Here is a 19,940-nt window from a genome sequence, read left to right on the forward strand (position 1 = left end):
TTTTCTACAATTTCCAACCTTTGGCATTTTTTGCATGATAAAAAGTATAATAAAAGGTGGTATGTGCAAAAATGCACTGTTATTTTGTTGCTTTGTGTTTTATTTTGTCAATTTTTTTTTGTTAAAACACAATGCATTAAATGCCTTACATGGCTTGCAGATGGCATCTAGTACTGTGCATAATCAATGTTGCTTGCTTTTATTGCATAACATAATAATTTTTTGGCTGTATTAGTTCGAATAAACGCCTTCTCATTCAAATGTAGCTGTTTTTAGGATACAACAAATACAATTTTGTATTAATTTAAAAAAATGTAGTCACATCCAAATAAGCATCAGAAAGGGCGTTTATTCTGCTGTCTGCAAGTCAGGTAAGACTTTTATCTGCAATTTTAAACCCACTAAAACTTCCGGACAGCTATGCATACACAAAAAAAATGTTATTTAAAAAACAATTTTGAGATTTACATGTCTGTCAATGAAGAAATTTCTACAGTTGAAGAAGGAACATACAGCAAGCGATTTTGGTGTCAGAAACTTTAAAAAAGAACAAGGCGTTGCGTTTATTCGAACAAATATGGTGAGTGAATATTTTTCTGGATTTGTAGTTTATGTAGCATGAGTATAGATGATTTTTAAATATAGTTAAAAAATACATATTTAAATTCAAATATTTGGTGAGGTGATCTATTATTAAACCATAGACTTCATCTTTCACAGAATTATTCTTCAGTGAGGAAGCTGAAAGTGAAAATGAAAACAGAGGAGCATTACGAGGTGCCTTTTCAGATACAGAAGACTATTTGGATCATGGACTAATTTCGTCTAATCGATGTGCAAGTCGAACATCCTCTATTGGTTCTTGGTCAGAATTCATAAAGCCTTCCTTCACGCAAAAGTTGACATTTCGATCAGTATTGGAAGGAAAGCCTGCAGTTTTTCGCTGTAAACTGGTTGCTTGCCCATTGCCAAAAATCTCTTGGTTTCACAATAACAAATCTATTGGTAGAGATTCACGGAGAGTCATTAAAACTGAAAGTGAAATGCACATTCATAACTGTAGTTTGTTAATTAAAAGTGTGGAGGATCGAGATTCGGGCAGCTATCGCATATTTGCTATAAATAGTGAAGGATCATCTGAGAGCACAGCATCATTGCTTGTAGCCTTAAGAGAAGAGCAGAACCCCAAATATTTAGATTTTGTGAGATACTCTGAAAAAACTCATGAAAGCATAGATACTCTAGTTCAGAAGAAAAGGGAAAGCAAGTTGAAAGTTGACCTCAAGTGTGTTGGATCTCCACATGATAAACGTAGGGAAACACAAATTTTACAAAGCAAATATCCTAAGAAAGGTATATACAAAACTATAAGCTTTGAAAAGATTTTTTCAGGTGACAAATGTAAAAAAGGTCACACTAGAAAAGTTTCTGAGAGTGAGAAGCTGTTAGACAAAGAAATACAGACTAAATTACAAAAGTTGCGTGAACTTAAAAGAGCAAGAGGAAGCAGTTCTATTTGTTCTTCGGATATATGCTCTGATATAGACCTTGAGTCATTTCAAAGTGAAACATGTTCAGTAAGCTTACATTTTGAGAGAGAAAAATATAAATCTGGCACTTTCTCTGAGGTTTTTAAAGATATTGCGTTTGAAGCAAAAGGGGTTAAAAGAGTGGAAAAGCTCCTAGAAAATACTGAACAATTAAAAGAGCTTGACACCAGCAGTGTCCAACAAAAAGCATCAGAAGCTGGCTCTTCAGATGCTTTAGTACCAGACACAATTGAACCTTACACCTCAGATGTGGCCCAAAACTTGAAAGAAGGAGAAATTGTTGTTGAAGAACATGGTAAACAGAAGAATGAATGTCAAACTAACACAGAGCAAACATTTTCCCCAGAATCGGGCACTGGCATTCTGACATCAATTGTTGATATCAGTAAGCCAAAAGAAATAAGCAATGAAGAAACAGTGTTGTTAGCGCCTATTAAAGTAAATAAACCTATTAAATCTAAAGTACTCCAAGATCGTTCTGAAATTAGTTATGTGTGTAAATTAACAAAACAATTCAATCAAAGTGAAAATAAAGTTCATCAATCTCAAAGTGAGATTTACACTAACATAATGAATGAAATGCCTCAAAATGAAAATGAGGTTGATGCCAGCAAAGAGCATTTGGATATACAAGCAGAAATAAACTTTCCAACAAGAACAGAACATATAATTGATAAAAATGTACCTGAAACAATTAAAAAAGACAAGGATAGGAACATTACAGAATTAGACGAAGAACCGATTAAAATGTATGAACCTGTTAGGGCCAAAATAAGACAAGGACCATTTGAAACCAGTTTATCCTATTTAAGATGTCAGAGCAATGTGCAAGAAGAGCATACCTTACAGAAATGTAATAGAATGACTGGATTTAGTCAGAGCTCCTTCCAGGAACCATTCAGAAAAGGTGAGGAGGAGAATGAATGTTCATCTAAAGAACTTCAAAAGCCATCAAGCATTTTGGAGGTGATGTCATCAACTAACATTGATAGTGTACAGAAAGCTAACAATCAGGATGAGTTACATTTGCTTCAATCAGTTCAATTCTATAAACCTATGACTTCAGTATTACTAAGTGAGTCTTCTAAACCTAATAAAGAATATGGAATTCAAGATAAAAAGGCAATATATCCTAAACTGAACCCCTCATTGGCAGTGACTGAAAAAAGAAAACAGATTTTAAACAAAGAGTTTAGTAGCAAACAGCTGCATTTACAAGAACAAGATAAATCAAAACGTAAAGAAAAAATCTGGCCTGAAAAGTCAGTAGTGCATGTTGATGATCTACAAACGGAAACAGAAAGCAATTCAGAACTAATGATTTTCAACGAATCTGTAAAATCTAGGATTTTGCAGGGGTCTTCCGAATCTAAGTTCTTATATTTACCAGCAGGAAGGGAGAAACAAAATGAAAATAAAGGATCATTTAAAGTGAGTGAAATTTCCATTTATGATAAAAATAAGACATTTATAAATGAAAAGAAAGAACATTTGCAGCTAAAGGATGACAATCTATCAGTTGCAGAAACTAGTGCTATTAAGAGTGCTGAAGGTAAAAAAGCTGAAAGGAATCTAGGATTTAAAGAACCAGTAAAAATGCATGAACCTATTACAGCTAAACTTGTACCTGAGTCAGTTCAAATAAATAAAGCTGTGGCATCTAAAGTGCTTCAAAAGCCCTTGGAAGCTAGTCTAACTGAAATAACAACACACCAACAAGTACAAGAAAACTGTCATCTGGAGTTTGAATGGGTTGATGAAGCTTTTCAAAAAGAGAAAAATGTGCACTTGACTTTATCTTCTCTAAAGGAATTAGAGGACAAGCAGACAGAATTATTAGCTGCATCATTATTGAGCATTGATGGAGCCCAAGAAAGAAAAGAACCTCTAGATGCATACTGTACATCTAAAATCCTGCAAGAGCTTCTTCAATCTGACTTAAATCGATCTGTTGCACGTGAACAAGAAAATGACTTGCAGAAAATTGAACCAAATGAAATAAAGCAACTCCTTAGAAAGGAAGAATTACAGAAACCTCTCACTTTGGAAACCAGGGATGGGATAGTTGGAGATACTCCAACCACTGGTCAATTAATTGCAAAAAAAGATAATGTTGAATCACAGCTTCCACTTTCCATTCAAACTAATCCACTTGATACAGCTGAAATATTACAAGAATTTAAAAAAACCAAGGAGGCAACTTTAGTAACTCATGAAAAGCAGCAGGATGTAATACAATTTCAGGAATGTGATGAAGTAAATGAAGAGGCAACAGTTTTAGGATTAGTGAGGAAACAAGATTTACAGGGAGAAAATTTTGATTTCATGCACATGGATATTAAAGATAAACCAGTGTGTTTAAAATCATCAGATGTTTTATTTAAACCATTCCTTTTAAAAGATGATAGGTTCCAAAAACAAAATGAATACCCAGAAATTGTTCAAGTGAACACTGGTGAATATGTTTTGTCTGAATCTCAACAACAATTTGAAGTGAAAAATGTTGAAAGATTGTCTAAACAAATAACACAGCAAGAAGTGTTAGCCGACCAGAAATCTGAAGAAGTGTATAAAGATAGCACTTCTCAGGAAATTAAGACACAATATTTTGCTTCAGAAATCAAAAACAGAGAATACATAGATGAATCAATTAATTACTTTAGCAAGTCATTTAATGAAAGTAGCACTTTCCCTGTAGGAAAGGAGAATGTGCAGTCAAAATTGCAAGTTATTAAAGACATTGAAATTACAGCTGTTAGTGAAATAGAACCTGAAATCCATGAGGATCTTGATGATGAATCTGAAAAGCCTATGACCGAACAGCCATATCCATGTTCTCCTATGTTTACATGTGATATTGACTCTCAAGAAGCATTTGAAGGTGACACGTGTACATTTACCTGTTATTTCCGTGGTTACCCTCAGCCAACAGTCTCTTGGTATAATAACGACAAATCAATACCTCGCAATGATAACTTTCTAATAGTTACCACAGATGCAAAATCTACTTTAACATTTTCATCTGTTCAACCTCAATATGCAGGTTCTATAACATGTGTAATATTTAATCAATATGGAACTGATACCACCTTTGGAAAACTTACAGTTAAATTAAAAGAAAAAGAAAACCAGGTTGCAGCCGAAACTTTAAAAAAATGTGAGGTGCTTATTTCTAAACATTTAACGGAGGACGAAGAAGATGAACTTGTATCCCTCTTTGCTAATGCTGAACAAAAACGTGCTTTAGATGGTGTGGATACATTCAGCTTACAAATACCAAAGGCCCCACATGACATTCCTTGCAAATCTGATGCGTCATTATCACTGCCTGTTGAGATCAAAGTCACTGCTCCTACTCCTGTTCCAGAATATGCAGAAGAATTTACAGAAATTTGTCAGCCAGTTGAGGCTCCACAAAAGGTAGAATCTCAAAATAACATTCAGAAAATAAAGCACAAATTTACTTTTGGTTTTGATGTTACTAGTAATGCATCAAAGCCACCCCAGGAAAATGAAAAACAAGCAGTTATCAGTGGGGAGGAATGTCCTGTATTAGAATGCATTATATCAGATAACAATAAACCACAGATAACATGGCACCGAAGTAGTAGTGCTAATTTGGAGACTGAAAGGAGTAGCTTTCAAAAGGCAGATAGCATGGAGAAAATATATACTGAAAATGTCACTGCCATGGATGGTGTGGTTGAAAAAATCTTTGATGGGAGCAGAGCATCTGAAGGATATAACATTAACCAACTACATACTGAATTTGTCATTGCTGCAGACAGCATGGTTGGAAAAATTATTCCTATCCAAGCAGTAGTTGACGAAGATAGCAAGGACAAACTACATGCTGAAGATGTTGGTGCTGTAAATGTTGTATTTGAAAACGTTATTGCTGGAAGTACAGAAGTAAAAGTAAACAGCATGGACAGGCTACATACTGAAGGCATAACTGATAAAGACAGGTCAGTTAAAAAAAGGTTTGATGGAAGTGCTGAAGAAAATATAATAGACACATTCTTTACAGACAATCTCACTGCTGTTGATAGTACAGTTGAAAAAAATATTGCTGGCAGGGTAGAATATGATCAAATCATGGACAAGCTATATACTGAACATGTAGAAGACAGCATGGATGTAAATATAACTGCTAGGAATGAAAAAGTTGAGGATAAGACCACATTAATACAGTGTGAATTGCCAGAATACAATATCATTATGGAGAAGGTGGTTTCCTCTAATGAGACCACTAAACTTGAAAGTATGATATCTAAAGTAAAGGAAATGGAGAACAATCTGGAGAAATCTCCCACCACTGATGATGTGGACGCTACTAATAGCATTGACAGTGCTGACATTATCATTGACAAAAAAGAAATTTTTGATATTGAGAGGGTTGAGATTAAAAATGTTAGTTACAAAATAGATATAGAAAGCACTGTGGACACTGCTAATGTTATTGACAGTCCTGACATTATCATTGACAAAAAAGTAGATATTTGTGATATTGAGAGGGTTGAAATTGAAAATGTTAGTTACAAAATGGATATAGACAAAGTTTCAAAGACCACTGAGAAAACTAAAGTTGATAACAGTATGAATACTGCTGAAATCAATAGGACTGAGACAATTGATGTTAAGAGCTGTTTACTGAAGAGTGAGAAAAAAGAACCTAAAGCCAATGCTACTATAACTACAACCGAAGGAATAACTCGATCTCTCTCTAATTTGATGGGAGATGTTAATCAAAACATAAGACAAGATTCAGAGATTGAAATTTTGCAGTTCAAGACCAATGAGAAAATTGAAATTAAACTTAATGCGGCAAAAGATGGCATTTTAGAACAAGGTCCCTCTGGAGGATCTGACAAAAGAGATATAAAGAGGGATTTGCCAGTGCCACCAAAAAGAAGACACTCATTGCTTAGACGTAAATCTAGCATTGATTCTTTAGTGGAAGCTAAAGGTCTTGAACTAGGTAGTTGTTCATCACTTGAAAATGCAGGAAAAATAGACAATAAAAACACTTTTCCGGTTGCGCCACAAAGGAGGCGTTCTTTTATAAAACATAAATCTGGAACAGATGTGGAAAGCAAGGCCGTTACTGTCACAGTAGAAACCATCAGTGTTAACCAGGGCCAAAGCTTTGCAGACACAAAAGCAGTCAGTATTAAAAAGGCAACACCAACACCCCCGCCAACTCCTCCACGAAGAAAACGCTCTGTAGTAAAACCCAGACCTGCAGAAGAAAAAAATTTGGACCTGCAAAAGGAGGCAATATGCATAGAAACAGAAAATAGCAATAAATCTGAATATTCAAAAGAACAATCCCCAGAAAATCACAGAGAAACCCAGAGTGAAAGTGTTATAACAGATAGTGTGCAAAATCTTAATGAAATAGAAGATATTTCATATCTTGGCATTTTTGAGGGGGAAGAGTTATTAAGCATGGATTATCTGATGTCAATAAACAGTGATAATTCTGAATGGGAAGGCTCTCCAAACATATTGGATAGACAAGAAAATCAAGTACTTGAAGTGAGAGAGAATTATTACCAGGTGGAAGATATATCTGAAAGGAGAAAAGAAACTGGGGGACAACTTGAAGATGTTTTGCCCCAATCCCTAGTAAATCCAGAACTTGAAAATTACCAGCCAGAAAAAGTAAAAAATCTGAGAGATTTTCAAGATGAACGTATAACCTCAATGGAAATTGAAGAAGTAACATTTGATACTGTGTATGAATTTTATAAGAATCAATCTTCTCGTGCATTTTCTCCTGAGTCTGAGATGTCAATTGAAGCTGGTAGTGTCTTTAGTGATGACGCTGTGGAGATAGACCAGTTTTTTACTCCACCATCTTCTGCTGTGCAATCCTATTCTCCATTTAGTGAATCCTTTCTCACACCAGCAAGTTCACCAGACCGTTTTTTTACACCTGTACAGCAAATGTTAGACGCTAGCGAAACTGAAAGTCATGATGTATCTTCCTGTACTCCTGATCCTAGATGCACTGAAACTTCAGATGTTCAAGAAGTTCTATTAGAATCAGTAAAAAATACAGAAGGCGACGATAAAGAAAAATCTAAAATGCCTCCATCATTTATTAAACCTCTGCTGAAAAAAAGGGTTTTTGAAAACAATACATTAAGTTTTGCTGCAGAAGTTGGGGGATTTCCAGTTCCAGAAGTAAAATGGTACAGACACTCAGTGTTACTTGAGAAAGAAGAAAGAATAAAAATAGAGCAACGAGGAAATGTGCATATATTAGAGGTGAAAAACATTAAAATGAGTGATGGTGGGGAGTATAGATGTATTGCTACAAATTCTTTAGGAAACGCAAAAAGCTTTATCCAGGTGGAAATTTTACCACAGGATGGAAAATCAGTTGCTTTACCACCTCCTGTAACCCATCAGCATGTTATGGAGTTTGACATGGAACAGCATACAACATCCAGATCACCTTCTCCTCAAGAAATTCTTCTGGAGGTTGAACTCGATGAAAGTGAAGTTAGAGATTTTGAAAAGCAAGTGAAGATTGTAACTCTTCCTGAATTTTCCCTAGATAGTAAAAGTATGGTCATCTCACTTGATGTCCTTCCTTTGGCTTATGATGACCAAAATGTTGCTTCTGACACTAAACATAGTGATGATGTTAAAATAAATGTTGAAGTAAGTGAAAAACCACCTTGTTTTACTCACCCAATTGCAGATGCAAATACTGGGGAAGGATTAGTTGCAGAATTTAAGTGTTCAGTGATTGGTATTCCATCACCAGCTGTGAAATGGTTTAAAGAAGAACAATGCATTGTCCCGGATCCTAACAAATATATTATAAAACTGGATGGTGAAGAACACAGTCTTTTTATATGTGAAGTAACTGAAGCGGATGCTGGAAGTTATATTTGCAAAGCAGAAAACCATTTTGGAGAGGTATCAAGTCATGCTGTTTTAGCAGTAATACATTCAGAAGAGAGTTTTACAAAAGAAAAACAAAATAAATCAGAAGATATTCCTTTAAAAACTATACAGGATGGAGTTCCTAGATCTGATATCATTGCAGATGAGACATTTCCCAATGAGGAAGAAATAGAAGTTGAAATTGAGTTTGAAAATAATGGTAATGATGTGAATAAAACCCTTGAACTTATAGCTAATACTGCCAGCACATGTCTAGAAGGTAGTGAGACACAATTGAATATAAACTTTGATGTTTTTGATAAGCCTTCTCAAGAAAGTGATATAGAATTTAGAGCAGAGAACATTGAAGGTTGTCGTTTTGAGTTTCAAGTTACAGAATCCCCACCCAAATTTCTAACTGCACCAATGGACTCTGTTATATCCAAAGGAACACAAGGATTTTTCCAGTGTGTTGTTGATGGCTCTCCAGTGCCAGAAGTTAGTTGGTACAAAGATGAAATATTGGTTCAAGGGGAAAAGTATGTACTTGAGGATGAAGAAGATGGTAGCCATAAGCTAATTATAGAAAATGTTAACTCAGATGATGAAGGCCAATATAAATGCACAGCGACAAATAAAGAAGGAACTGCAGAAAGTGTTGCCTTGTTGAAAATTAAGTAGAAAACAACTTCAAAACCAGCTGCAACTTTTGAAAGCTAAAAATTTGCACTTTTAAAGCTAATGCCTTATGGTGTCAGTAAAATAATCACTGCCATTTTCTGCTACAGATATATTTCTTAGTTATTTCCTTTGAAAAATCATAGGCATTATTTAAATTGCTACATGTTTTCACTGTAAATAGATATTAGCAAAACAAAGTAATGTTGAAAATATATTTACATATGTTGTAGGACTATGACTTATTTTTTGTTTGAAAAATCAACTTTTATTTTTTCTTGTCATTATTTATTATTATTCCTAATACTATTTATCTTCTGCAAACGTGGAAATATTATATATTTAACCAAGCCACATTAATTTATTATAAATCAGTGATGTCACTGAATGCTTTCAGCACTAGTGATGTCATTAACAAGTAATAGATTATGTGAAATGGCTATTTTACTATGTGTAGATGATGGACAGACATTAACTTGAAGGAAACCTATGAAATTTTAAATTTTTTTTGTTGCTTGGCTACCATGTTGACTAAATACCATATTTATCGGCGTATACCGCGCATTTTTTTGCCCTGAAAATCAGGGTAAAATCGTGGGTGCGCGATATACGCCAATACCCGCTTCCCGCACTGTGTTTGAACCACTGCGCTGACATATACCGAGTGCAGTACACTCGGGTATAGTCGGGCAGGCTCGGCTCCGCTCGCGGTTACGTCCTGTGTGTCCTGTACGTCCTTTACGCGAGAGGAGCCGAGCCTGCCCGACTATACCCGAGTGTGCTGCGCTCGGGATATGTCGGCGGAGTGGTTCAAACACAGTGCGGGAAGCGGGGATCGGCTGAAAAACACAGCGGGGAGGACACCACGATGGCCGCAGAAAGACGCCGGACCGGACAAGGCCGCCGATGGACACGATGGACACCGGGCAAGACACCGACGAGGGGCATCCAAACTGTAAGTATTTTTTTTTTTTAAGGAATTTTCCTTCTAGGTTGGGGGTGCGCGCTATACGCCGAGGGCGCATTATAGCAAGATAAATACGGTACCTTTTAAAGTTTCTGAGTTACTAACACAAGACTTTCAGTTAGTGATGTTCAGAATAAGAAAGTATTAAAATCATTGGATCAACCCACTAGCCAAGCAAGCAGCATTTTTCAAGAAGTAAGACCAGTAAGTGCATCAGTCCATTAATCTACAAAAACTTACTGTCAAACACTACAAAAAATGGATTTGTGCAGCTTTTGGAGGATTAAGTCTCCTAGCTGGCTGCCCCACATATATTTTTAACCACTTGTTGCTCTCCTATTTGCGTTGGAATCATTATTGTCAGTCCATATGTCTCTCTCAATACATGTTTCCTGTCTAAAAGTCTTGAAGTGAATACTTCCCCAAAGTGTCTAATTTTTAAAGAAAAAAATAGTCATAATTTTTGTTTGATAGGTAAGATTTAAGTAAACAGTGCTGCTTTAGCAACCTACATTTTCTGTTATGTATGAATAGCATAAAATATCCGTGTGATTTATTTTTTGTGAAATGTGCTAGTTGTCATTTGTTCTTAGTTTTAAAAAGTCATGTAATCCCATATGTTAACACATGTCCTTGAAAAAGTTGATTTTGAAAACTATTATAGCTGTTGTAGTTGGTAAGGAAACTGCATAACCAAATACATGTGTGAGAAGTTACTGATGCAAACTTCTAAACTCTGTCTCCTAAATGCTAGATTCTGGGGGGTGGCATCACTCAGAGCAAAAAAGGATAGTTTCAGCTTCACCGCTCACAAAATATTAGATTACCGAAATCTGGTGGTTGCAACTTTCATCTGAGTCTTTTCACACAGATGATTTTTATTCAAAATAGATTAATTGAAATGTTTTTATTTTAAAGTGAAAATCAGGATTTATGCTCCATGAATGAGTTTATACATCAACTCGGAGCTTCACCTGAGCTGTATTTGCTGCTAGATGGGTAGAACTTTATTGGCACTACACGTGGGGAGAGTGCTAGATAGAGTATACACGTGTTCATCTCACATCTGTCATTACACCTTGGTTTTTTTACTCATAATAAATAAGTTATATATGGTGGACGTATATGTAATTACTTCACATTAGGCTTATCATTGTAGCTTCATTCAATCCATCACTGTGCGACAGCATATTGTAAATATTGCAAATCTACTGTATAATTGTAAGTCTTCATAAATGTTACTTATATCCCACTCTTGAAACCAAGTTCTGAATGTGAGATGTAATTATGCACCTGGGTAAACTTTGTCTTGTCAAAGTTATGCAGCTGTTTTATTTTATCATTGTATAAATGTATTAATTCAATAAAATAACATGAAAAGTAGATGACATATGGCTATAATTTTTTCTCGTTACATCTTTTTGTGTGCATCTTCTGTTGCAAAACATTACAGCTCTTTTAAAAACAGATTTAATAATAACTGTATTTTATAAATTTAAAAACTTCTGAGAATGACAGGCCCCCTAGCCCCCGTTTTACACACCTGAGCCCTTCGATCCCTCAGCAGAGATGTGCTCTAGCTCTCTGCCTGGGGTTCTTGGCTCTTAATTGGACAGATTGATAGCAGCGCAGCCATTGGCTTCCGCTGCTGTCAATCAAATCCAATGATGCGGGCGTTGGGGGCTGGCCGAGTCGCATTCTATCACTATCGGCGCAAATTTTGGACTCGGGAGAGCGCCCACAAGGTAACCCCCCCGGGAGAGCGCTTCTCCCAGGGGGTAAACCAATGTGAGGAGGAATCGGGGGAGGTCCTTGGAAACATTGAAACTACCTGAAATATCTCAAGAAGATGTGTCGGCACAGTGCAGGAGCCTCTTATTTTTTTAAATAGATTTTTAAATACTGCGCTCCCTTGTGTCACTCCATTGCCGGGTCTTTCATCTTCCCGCTATCTTTTTCCAAGTTTGAAGTTGTCTGCCATCTTGTTTGGCTGACCTGGGATGCCATAACTTTGTCCCAGAACAAAATCATACAACAATGTACACTGAATTGTGCATGCATGGCTCATGCCACGTACTCACGATCATTTTTCGCCATGAAAAAAACAACGTTTTTCAGCATCTAGAAAAAACGTTGTTTTTTCCAACTTCATCATTAAAACGACATTGCCCACACACAATCGTTTAAAAAAAATGCTCTAGCAAAGCGTGGTGACGTACAACACGTACAACGGCACTATAAAGGGGAAGTTCCATGCGGATGGCGCCACCCTTGGGGCTGCTTTAGCTGATTTTGTGTTAGTAAAAGATGATTCGCGCTTTTCTGTCTGTTACAGCGTGATGAATGTGCTTACTCCATTACGAACGGTAGTTTTACCATAACGAGCGCTCCCGTCTTAGCCCACACACGATCATTTTTTACAACCCGAAAAACGACATTGTTTAAAACATCGTTAAAAAATGCAGCATGTTCGAATTTTATTTTTTTATTTTTTCAGAACCCGAAAAATGATGTGAAGCCCACACACAATCATTTTAAATGACATTTTTTAAAAACGTCATTTTTTTCAAGCCGAAAAACGATCGTGTGTACGCGGCATCAGTGTGCAATCAGAGAAACATTTCCTAAAAGGCCAGTAGAACTTATGGAAGAGGAGACATCTAGAAAATCTTCTGTAATTAAAAGTTTCTCTGCCTTCATTTTTCCAAACTCAATTTTAGTTTTGCTTCAAAACATGTTTACAGGGGTTCTTATAATATTGATATATTATATATATTTTTTAATATATTAGTTATTTCCATGAAACAGTAATTCATCATTATGAAAAAGCTCTTTACTAAAAAATATTTCTGGGACCTTTGTTTTACATGACTTGTTACATTTTATTTAATAACTGTGTTTAGCATTCTAATGTTTAATTTGTTTCCTCATCAAATGAATAGGCTACACTTGCCTTCTTGACTTAAAGCAGTATTAAAGCAAACATTTTTTATTTTGCAGCTTACCAATTCTTAAATGTGATGGCAGCATTCGTTTTCTTTTTAGACTTTGTTTCTTCTATTTTCATCTGGTGATCCAGCCAGCAAGTCTGTTGTTTTCAAAAGCTCACATTCTCCAGCAGAATGTGTAAGTTACATAGATGAGACAAACCATATTACACTGACAGGAGTGGTTAAATGGTCAGCTTTTATGTATTCATGTAAACCCTTTTACCCTAAAAGAAAAAAATGTTTTCTGTAATTGATTATAAAGTGTGAGCTGGAGTTTGGCTTCAATTACTTAGTGTATTTAAATCTGCTTATACCCCGCCCCCCTCCCCATATCAACAATGCTGCTGTCTGCCATGCCTCCTGTACTCATTCCTCCAGAGTTGTGTCTCACTAATACTAGTACTGGCCAGATCACCAGGTGAAATCAGGGGGGGGGGGGGGGCAAAGAAAAGAATACTAATGCAGCCACCACATCTTATGATTGGTAAGCTGCAATATATTATATTTTTGGTTTGGGGTTTAATACCACTTTAAACAAACCAGTGCTGGTTATATATTAATATATTATTACCAACTGTTTTTGTTTGCACAGATGTGTCTAGCTCTTATGTAATATCTACTGAGGAAGACACAACAGAAACCTTCAGCAGTGACCTGCAATTACAACCTAAAACTAGAACACTTGAGTCTATGCCTGAATCATCAGTATATTCAAACAAATTAGAATTTAAAATGGAAGCTAGTATTCCAGTTTTCACAAAGCAGCTTTCATCACTAGATGTTAGAATAGGAGATGCAGTCAAATTGTCTGTTATCGTTAGTGGTTTCCCAAAGCCCAGTATCCATTGGTGGCACAACAGAGAAGAGCTTAGCACCTCTGAGGTTTACACATTCCTATATGATGGTGATGAATACAGTTGCCTTATTCCATGTGTGGAAGAAAGCAATGAGGGAGAGTATACATGCATTGCAATGAATGAGCATGGCCAAACCATTTGCAGTGCATATATCACAGTGATCAAGAGAGAGAGTATAGATATCAGCAAACATCTTGAGACATCCCTTACTCTAGGTGGTCAGTCAAAAGACAATAAACAACTTCTTGCACCAACCTTTGTGAAGCCTTTACAATCTGTTTGCTGCACTCAAAATGATAAAGCAGTTTTGGAATATAAAGTCACAGGCAATCCAAAGCCAAAAGTTCGGTGGTTCAGGGATAATAAGCAGATATTGGCTGGGAAGCATCACACCCTTTGCATTAAGCAGGATGGAATAGGCTTTTTAACAATTCACAAATGCCAACAAGAAGACAGTGGTCTCTACACTTGCAAAGCATTCAATAGTCTTGGCAAGACATCCTGCACTGCAGAGCTGAAGGTTGTATCCAATTCTAGTATAGCCAACAAGGAATCAAAGATGAAAGTTACCAAGTCCTACAAGAAATCCTCTGTTCAAGAAAGCACTGAAACACGCCTATATGCTGTTAAATTACCAGGCGAATCTGAACAAGAACATTCTGCCATGTTGTACACAATTGGAACAGAAGCAAAGTACTCTGCACACAGTGAGGAAGGTGATTCACTACAGGAAGTGATTAATTTAGAACAACAGTTGGTTCAACTTGAGCCACAACCTAATGAGTCCATCCCTTTAGCTATATCAGTAATCACAGAGCTTGTAGATGTAAGTGAGCAGAATGTCAGGAAAATTGTAAGTCCTGTTTTTCAAGAATTAGTGCCTGAATCACAATCTCTTAATGTACCTGTCACTGAAGAAATTACATTAGAAGATAAAGAAAGAGAAGTAAATGATAACTACCCATGCGGTTTACAGTTAGGTCTCACACATGAGAAAAAAACAAGGCCTGTTTCTTTTATAACAGAAGAAAAACAGTTAATATCATGTGATACAACGGCATCAATTTCACTTAAGGAGACCATTGCAGCAGTATCCACACCTGGTACCAAAGACGTTTTACATACCCACAATGTGGAGATTGTTGAGGAATTCACAAAAGAGCAGTTGCTTGGAGAAGAAGCTCAACATCTTTTAGAGATGGAAAAGCAGAATCTAGCTTCAAAATCAGATATGGTTTTGTTAGAACACATGGCTACTCCAGTGATAGATACCAAACATATTTTGCTAAGAGAACAGAATTTTAATTTTGAAAAAGCAAAGGAAGAAAAGGCTATGCTCATCAAAGATCACTCCATGAAAAGTGGTTTGATGTTGGAAGAGAAACATCAGTTTCTATGTGAACATGCACTGTCTATTCAAGACAGAGATGATGAAGAAGTAGCTAAGTATGACCGTGAACTGAGACAAGTCATGCAAGTTGTAGAACCTCACACACATCTACCAAGTGAAGAAAATATTTTTTCTACTATGCCATCTGAAGACCAAGCTGATATCACAAATAGTCCAGTCTTTCTTCTGTCTTCATTGTATGATGACCGCCATACTATTTTATGTGAAGATACTGGAAATATAAAAGGTTTCAGTGCAGAAGTGAATCTGAATTATTCAAAAGAACCTCCCCCAATTTTAAATATGCAAACTTTACAGTCAGACTTTTTGTTACCTAAAGAAGAAGAAATTATTTTCAAAAAAACTGATTTAAATACTGCGTTAAACAAAATGGAGAAATTCTACAAACGTAGTCTCCATGTTGAAGACAAACATATTATTTCAGGAGAGAGTATAAAAGAACTTCAAATAACACCTCAAGGTGTAGAACCTATGCTTGTGATTGAACGTCAACAACACAAATGTGCTGTCACAATGAAAGATGTTCTTTTATTGCCAAAAGAAGAGTTAGTTGCAACAGAGAAGGAACAAAGGGCTGTAGTACAAAAAGATGACTTTCAGTCTGTTATAAAGCTATGTACTACAGTTGAAAGTAGGGCTATTGTTGAAGGTCATGCGGATTTTGTGCCAGATATTGACATAAATACTTGTCAAATTACTAAAGCATTAACTCGTCCTGTAGAAATAACATGCATTGAGAATCATGGTATACCAATACAAAGTGTTATTCCTTCAGATGAAGCCCAACAAGATTATGCAGCAAGAATTCAGGAAGGTCAGTCAGTAAGTTTGCCCTTAGCTGTAGAGGAAAAACAAGCTATACCAGAGGAACATTTGAACATCTCAGAACGACCAGGGCCAGAAATTTTAAAAGTAAAAACTCAACTGAAAGAGCTTCTAAGCTCACATGATGTTATTGATCCGGCTATCCTTCACAAAGAACAACTAATTGCCTCAGAAGATCTAAGAAGCTTCAATTTAGAAATTAAAGGTCATGTTAGAAGAGCTTTGTATTCTGCCTTGATAAATAAATCAGATCTTTTGTCTGCAGAAATACTGAAGAACATACAAAACATAGATGTTAAAAGCATTAAAGTAACCAAAGAACCTAAGAACACCTTATGCACCTATGTGATCACAACAAGTAATTTTTCTATTGAAGAAGTAACATTGTCTCTTCCAATGGTTTATCCACAAAGCATTGACCTTAAAACTGAACTTAAAGCAGCTTTTCAGGCTGTTATATTTGAAGAAAGACATATATTGGAAGCCAGCGGACCAGAAAGTATCATCACTAGACAAGAGAAAGCCTTGATTGCTATAGAACAACAACAGGAAATGTCAAAAGCTACAATAGCCGATAAACCTAATTTCCCTGATGCCTATAATTCTGTCAATGTAAAGACTGAGTCAGAAGCATTTCAGCCAAGCTTAGCAAATCAAGTGACCAGTGCTGTCATGACACATATGGAGATTAAGGACATTGGTGCAGCAGCCTGCACAGATGAAGTTACATTTTCAGCTGTATCTATACAGGAACAAGTACAAATAGTAAAGAAGAGAGAGACACGGGAAGAAATATATGAGGATGAGCTCTTAAAAGAATCTTCCACTCCAATAATTAGGCAACGTTTATTAGATTATATGGCTAATGAAGGGGACTGTGTTACCTTCAACACAGTTATAAACAGTGCTAAGACTGTTAACTGGTACTTTAATGATAGACTATTGTCTTCAGGCATAGAGTTCAAGTGTTCGCAACATAATGATACCTATATATTAGTAATCAGCAAAGTACAAATGGATATACATCAAGGAGACTATACCTGTGAGGCTTTGAATGACGCTGGCAAATCAACAACATCAGCTCAACTTACAGTGGTTAAAAGAGGTTGGATTATGGGGATAGTAATGTACCACTTTTCTGCTAACAACACCATTATGCAGTGTTTTAATGCAAGAGAAGGCAACACGTGATAACTCATAAAATGCTAAATTCTTTATCAAGCCAATAAAAAACTTTTGAAATTTGTTCCACAAATTGAATTTCAGAATGTTGCCTTTTCCTATGCTGCACCATTGATCTAATGACACTTTTTATTAGACTAACGCCTCATGCAAATAGTCAGTCCATAATCATTATTTATTAGCATACTATTATGTTTTCCTTCTACTCTTTTAAATATAAGCCATCCCATATAATCTATAGCTGAGCTGTGTTTTTTTTAATGAAAGGGGGATACCTGAGTGAGTTGGAAACTTTAAAAACATTGTATTTACATTGGAGACTTCCATTTTGCCATTAGTAGACAAAAGCAAGTCTGACTTTAAACTTGAATCATCAAATATAACAAAACCACAAGCATGTTGAGGCTTGCTACTTTTGCAGACAATTTGCCATTAAAAGGCACTTGCAAAACAACCTTCTGAATACCTCTCTCCATCAGGCAGAAAGTCTGAATTTGTTATCTTTAAATACTACAACTTCTGGCAGAGTTTTGCCATTCAACTTACTTCCAGGTGTGTCTGATGCCTGATCTCCTGCTGTTATCTTGCAAGCCCCTTCTTCATTAATATGTCCTGTAGTGACATACGGCTAGCAGATAGAACCACAGTGCTTTACCGGGGAAGCAGGCATTTAACACTACCAGAAGAGGTGAATGCTGAAAATGCAACTGGGGGTAAAAAAAAGACGTCTGGGTTCCAAGAGAGACATAAGTATTCAGAGCCGTTTTTTTGGACATTCCTTTTTTAAGCAGCAACATCATTTTAGGTTGGAGATAAAGAACAAAATAATGCCCTGTGCATGACTGGATATTTGAAAAGAATGTGTTTTCATTTCTTAACTTCACTTTACCACATAGTAAAATGTAGATGCCATTGCTGTTCTAATCATCCTTTCATGTACTACCTTTTTTTAACTGTTACAGTATATGTTATATAATTTTTTGTATGTGTATGTTCAACTGACTTGTGTTTATCAAAGTTTTTTTTATATTGTATCCTTAATAGCTGAAGTAACAAAATGCATTATGCTAAAAATAAGACAGACCTCAAAATAACTGACATTTTGCAAATAAAATCTCAATAGAGAAAAATCTAAAACCAATTTTTACCAGCCTCTCGTATTTATTCTTTATGATTTGTGGAGAGATAGAGACCTTTGATAACTCAATGTTACGGTATACCAGGGATATGCAAGTCCCATTATGCCTCTGCCTCATGGGACTTGTAGTTCTGCAACAGCTGGAGGTCAGCTAATTCCATATCCCTTTGCTATACAGTCACAGTCAGTACTACCTGTTTACTTATTTTCTTATATCCATCCCTATAGCCACAAATCCACTCAGTTATATTATTGGCACATCTTATCTTCACTATGACAGTTTAATTCTCTGTTCCTTTTTTATTTCCTACCTCATTTAAAATAGGTAAATGCATGCTGTAAATTTAAATTATTTGTTTTCTTTTAAATTTGTATTAGTTACCACTTGCAGGAATAATAAATAAATTACTTTTCACTTTCAGCTGATGTGTTTCCTTTTGATAAGCCACATCGTTTGTGCATGTGTACACCATTTTGCAGTAGAATTTGATTACACTTCTTTAAACTGGTGCTTCCATGTAATATGATGTAAACTGCTAACAATTACCTTTCATCCGCACAGCTATTTTCCCTTCACTTCCTGAAATAAGCACTCCACTTTCAAGTAAAGTTTTATTTTAAATGTACCAGTTCCTCCAGAAAATACTTAGTTTTTTTTCTTCTCCCTTGTTGTCTTTAGCTCCTGTGCTGAAGAGGAGGCTCGAGTCTGTAGAAGCAGCAATTGGGCACTCTGCATTTTTCACCTGTGAGACAGAACCTGCACCCAACGTTAGATTCCAGTGGTTCAAGTCTGGACGGGAAATCTATGAAAGTGAAAAATACTCTTTGAAGACATCAAACTACATTTCAACTCTTGAGGTTTTTAGACCACAGGTTGTTGACTGTGGTGAATACTCATGCAAAGCTTCCAATGAGTTTGGTAGCATAAGCACCACTGCAACCTTAACTGTGACTGGTGAGTAAATGTCAGTTACATGAAAAAACACACATACATTTACACATATGTTTTCTTTTAAGCATACATTTATGTTATGGAATATTCATGACAATAAAGGTAAGTGAGTGCTATTTATTTTCTGGAAAAAGGTTTCTTCGAGTTGATAAAAAATATCCTTTTCCTGAATCTCAGTCTTTACTCCTATTTCATTTTTTTTCTCTTTAATAAACTTGAAAAAAACTTGGGGTATTTAAAAGAATATCTGTATCTGAATTTGAACTGTTAAGTTCAGAAGCTTAAATATGGTTTGGGTATGTTTCATAAATTAGGCTTTTCGAGCTTCATTTAATTCAAATAGTAACGTCTCCATTGGCGATCTTTTGGTTTTTAAAGTATAACAATTGCTTAAATTACACTGTGTAGCCATGCAGTGGCTCAATAGTGGCTGAATACATCCCAAATAGCAAGCAATCGTGCTGCAAATTAAAAAATTAGTTGCTAA

The 19,940-nt window shown here is 35.9% G+C and overlaps 1 protein-coding gene across 1 annotated transcript in view; it reads left to right on the forward strand.

Moving 5' to 3' along the window:
• The window catches only part of TTN (titin), a 326,833-nt gene that overhangs the window by 85,380 nt on the left and 221,513 nt on the right, over nucleotides 1–19,940 (forward strand). The window contains 4 exon segments of the mRNA XM_040358499.1: nucleotides 721–9,130; nucleotides 11,258–11,319; nucleotides 13,681–17,286; nucleotides 19,181–19,456. Coding sequence (XP_040214433.1) covers nucleotides 721–9,130; nucleotides 11,258–11,319; nucleotides 13,681–17,286; nucleotides 19,181–19,456 — 12,354 coding nt within the window.

Source organism: Rana temporaria, chromosome 6 (genome assembly GCF_905171775.1).
Source record: "Rana temporaria chromosome 6, aRanTem1.1, whole genome shotgun sequence".
NCBI classification, from domain to species: Eukaryota; Metazoa; Chordata; class Amphibia; order Anura; family Ranidae; genus Rana; species Rana temporaria.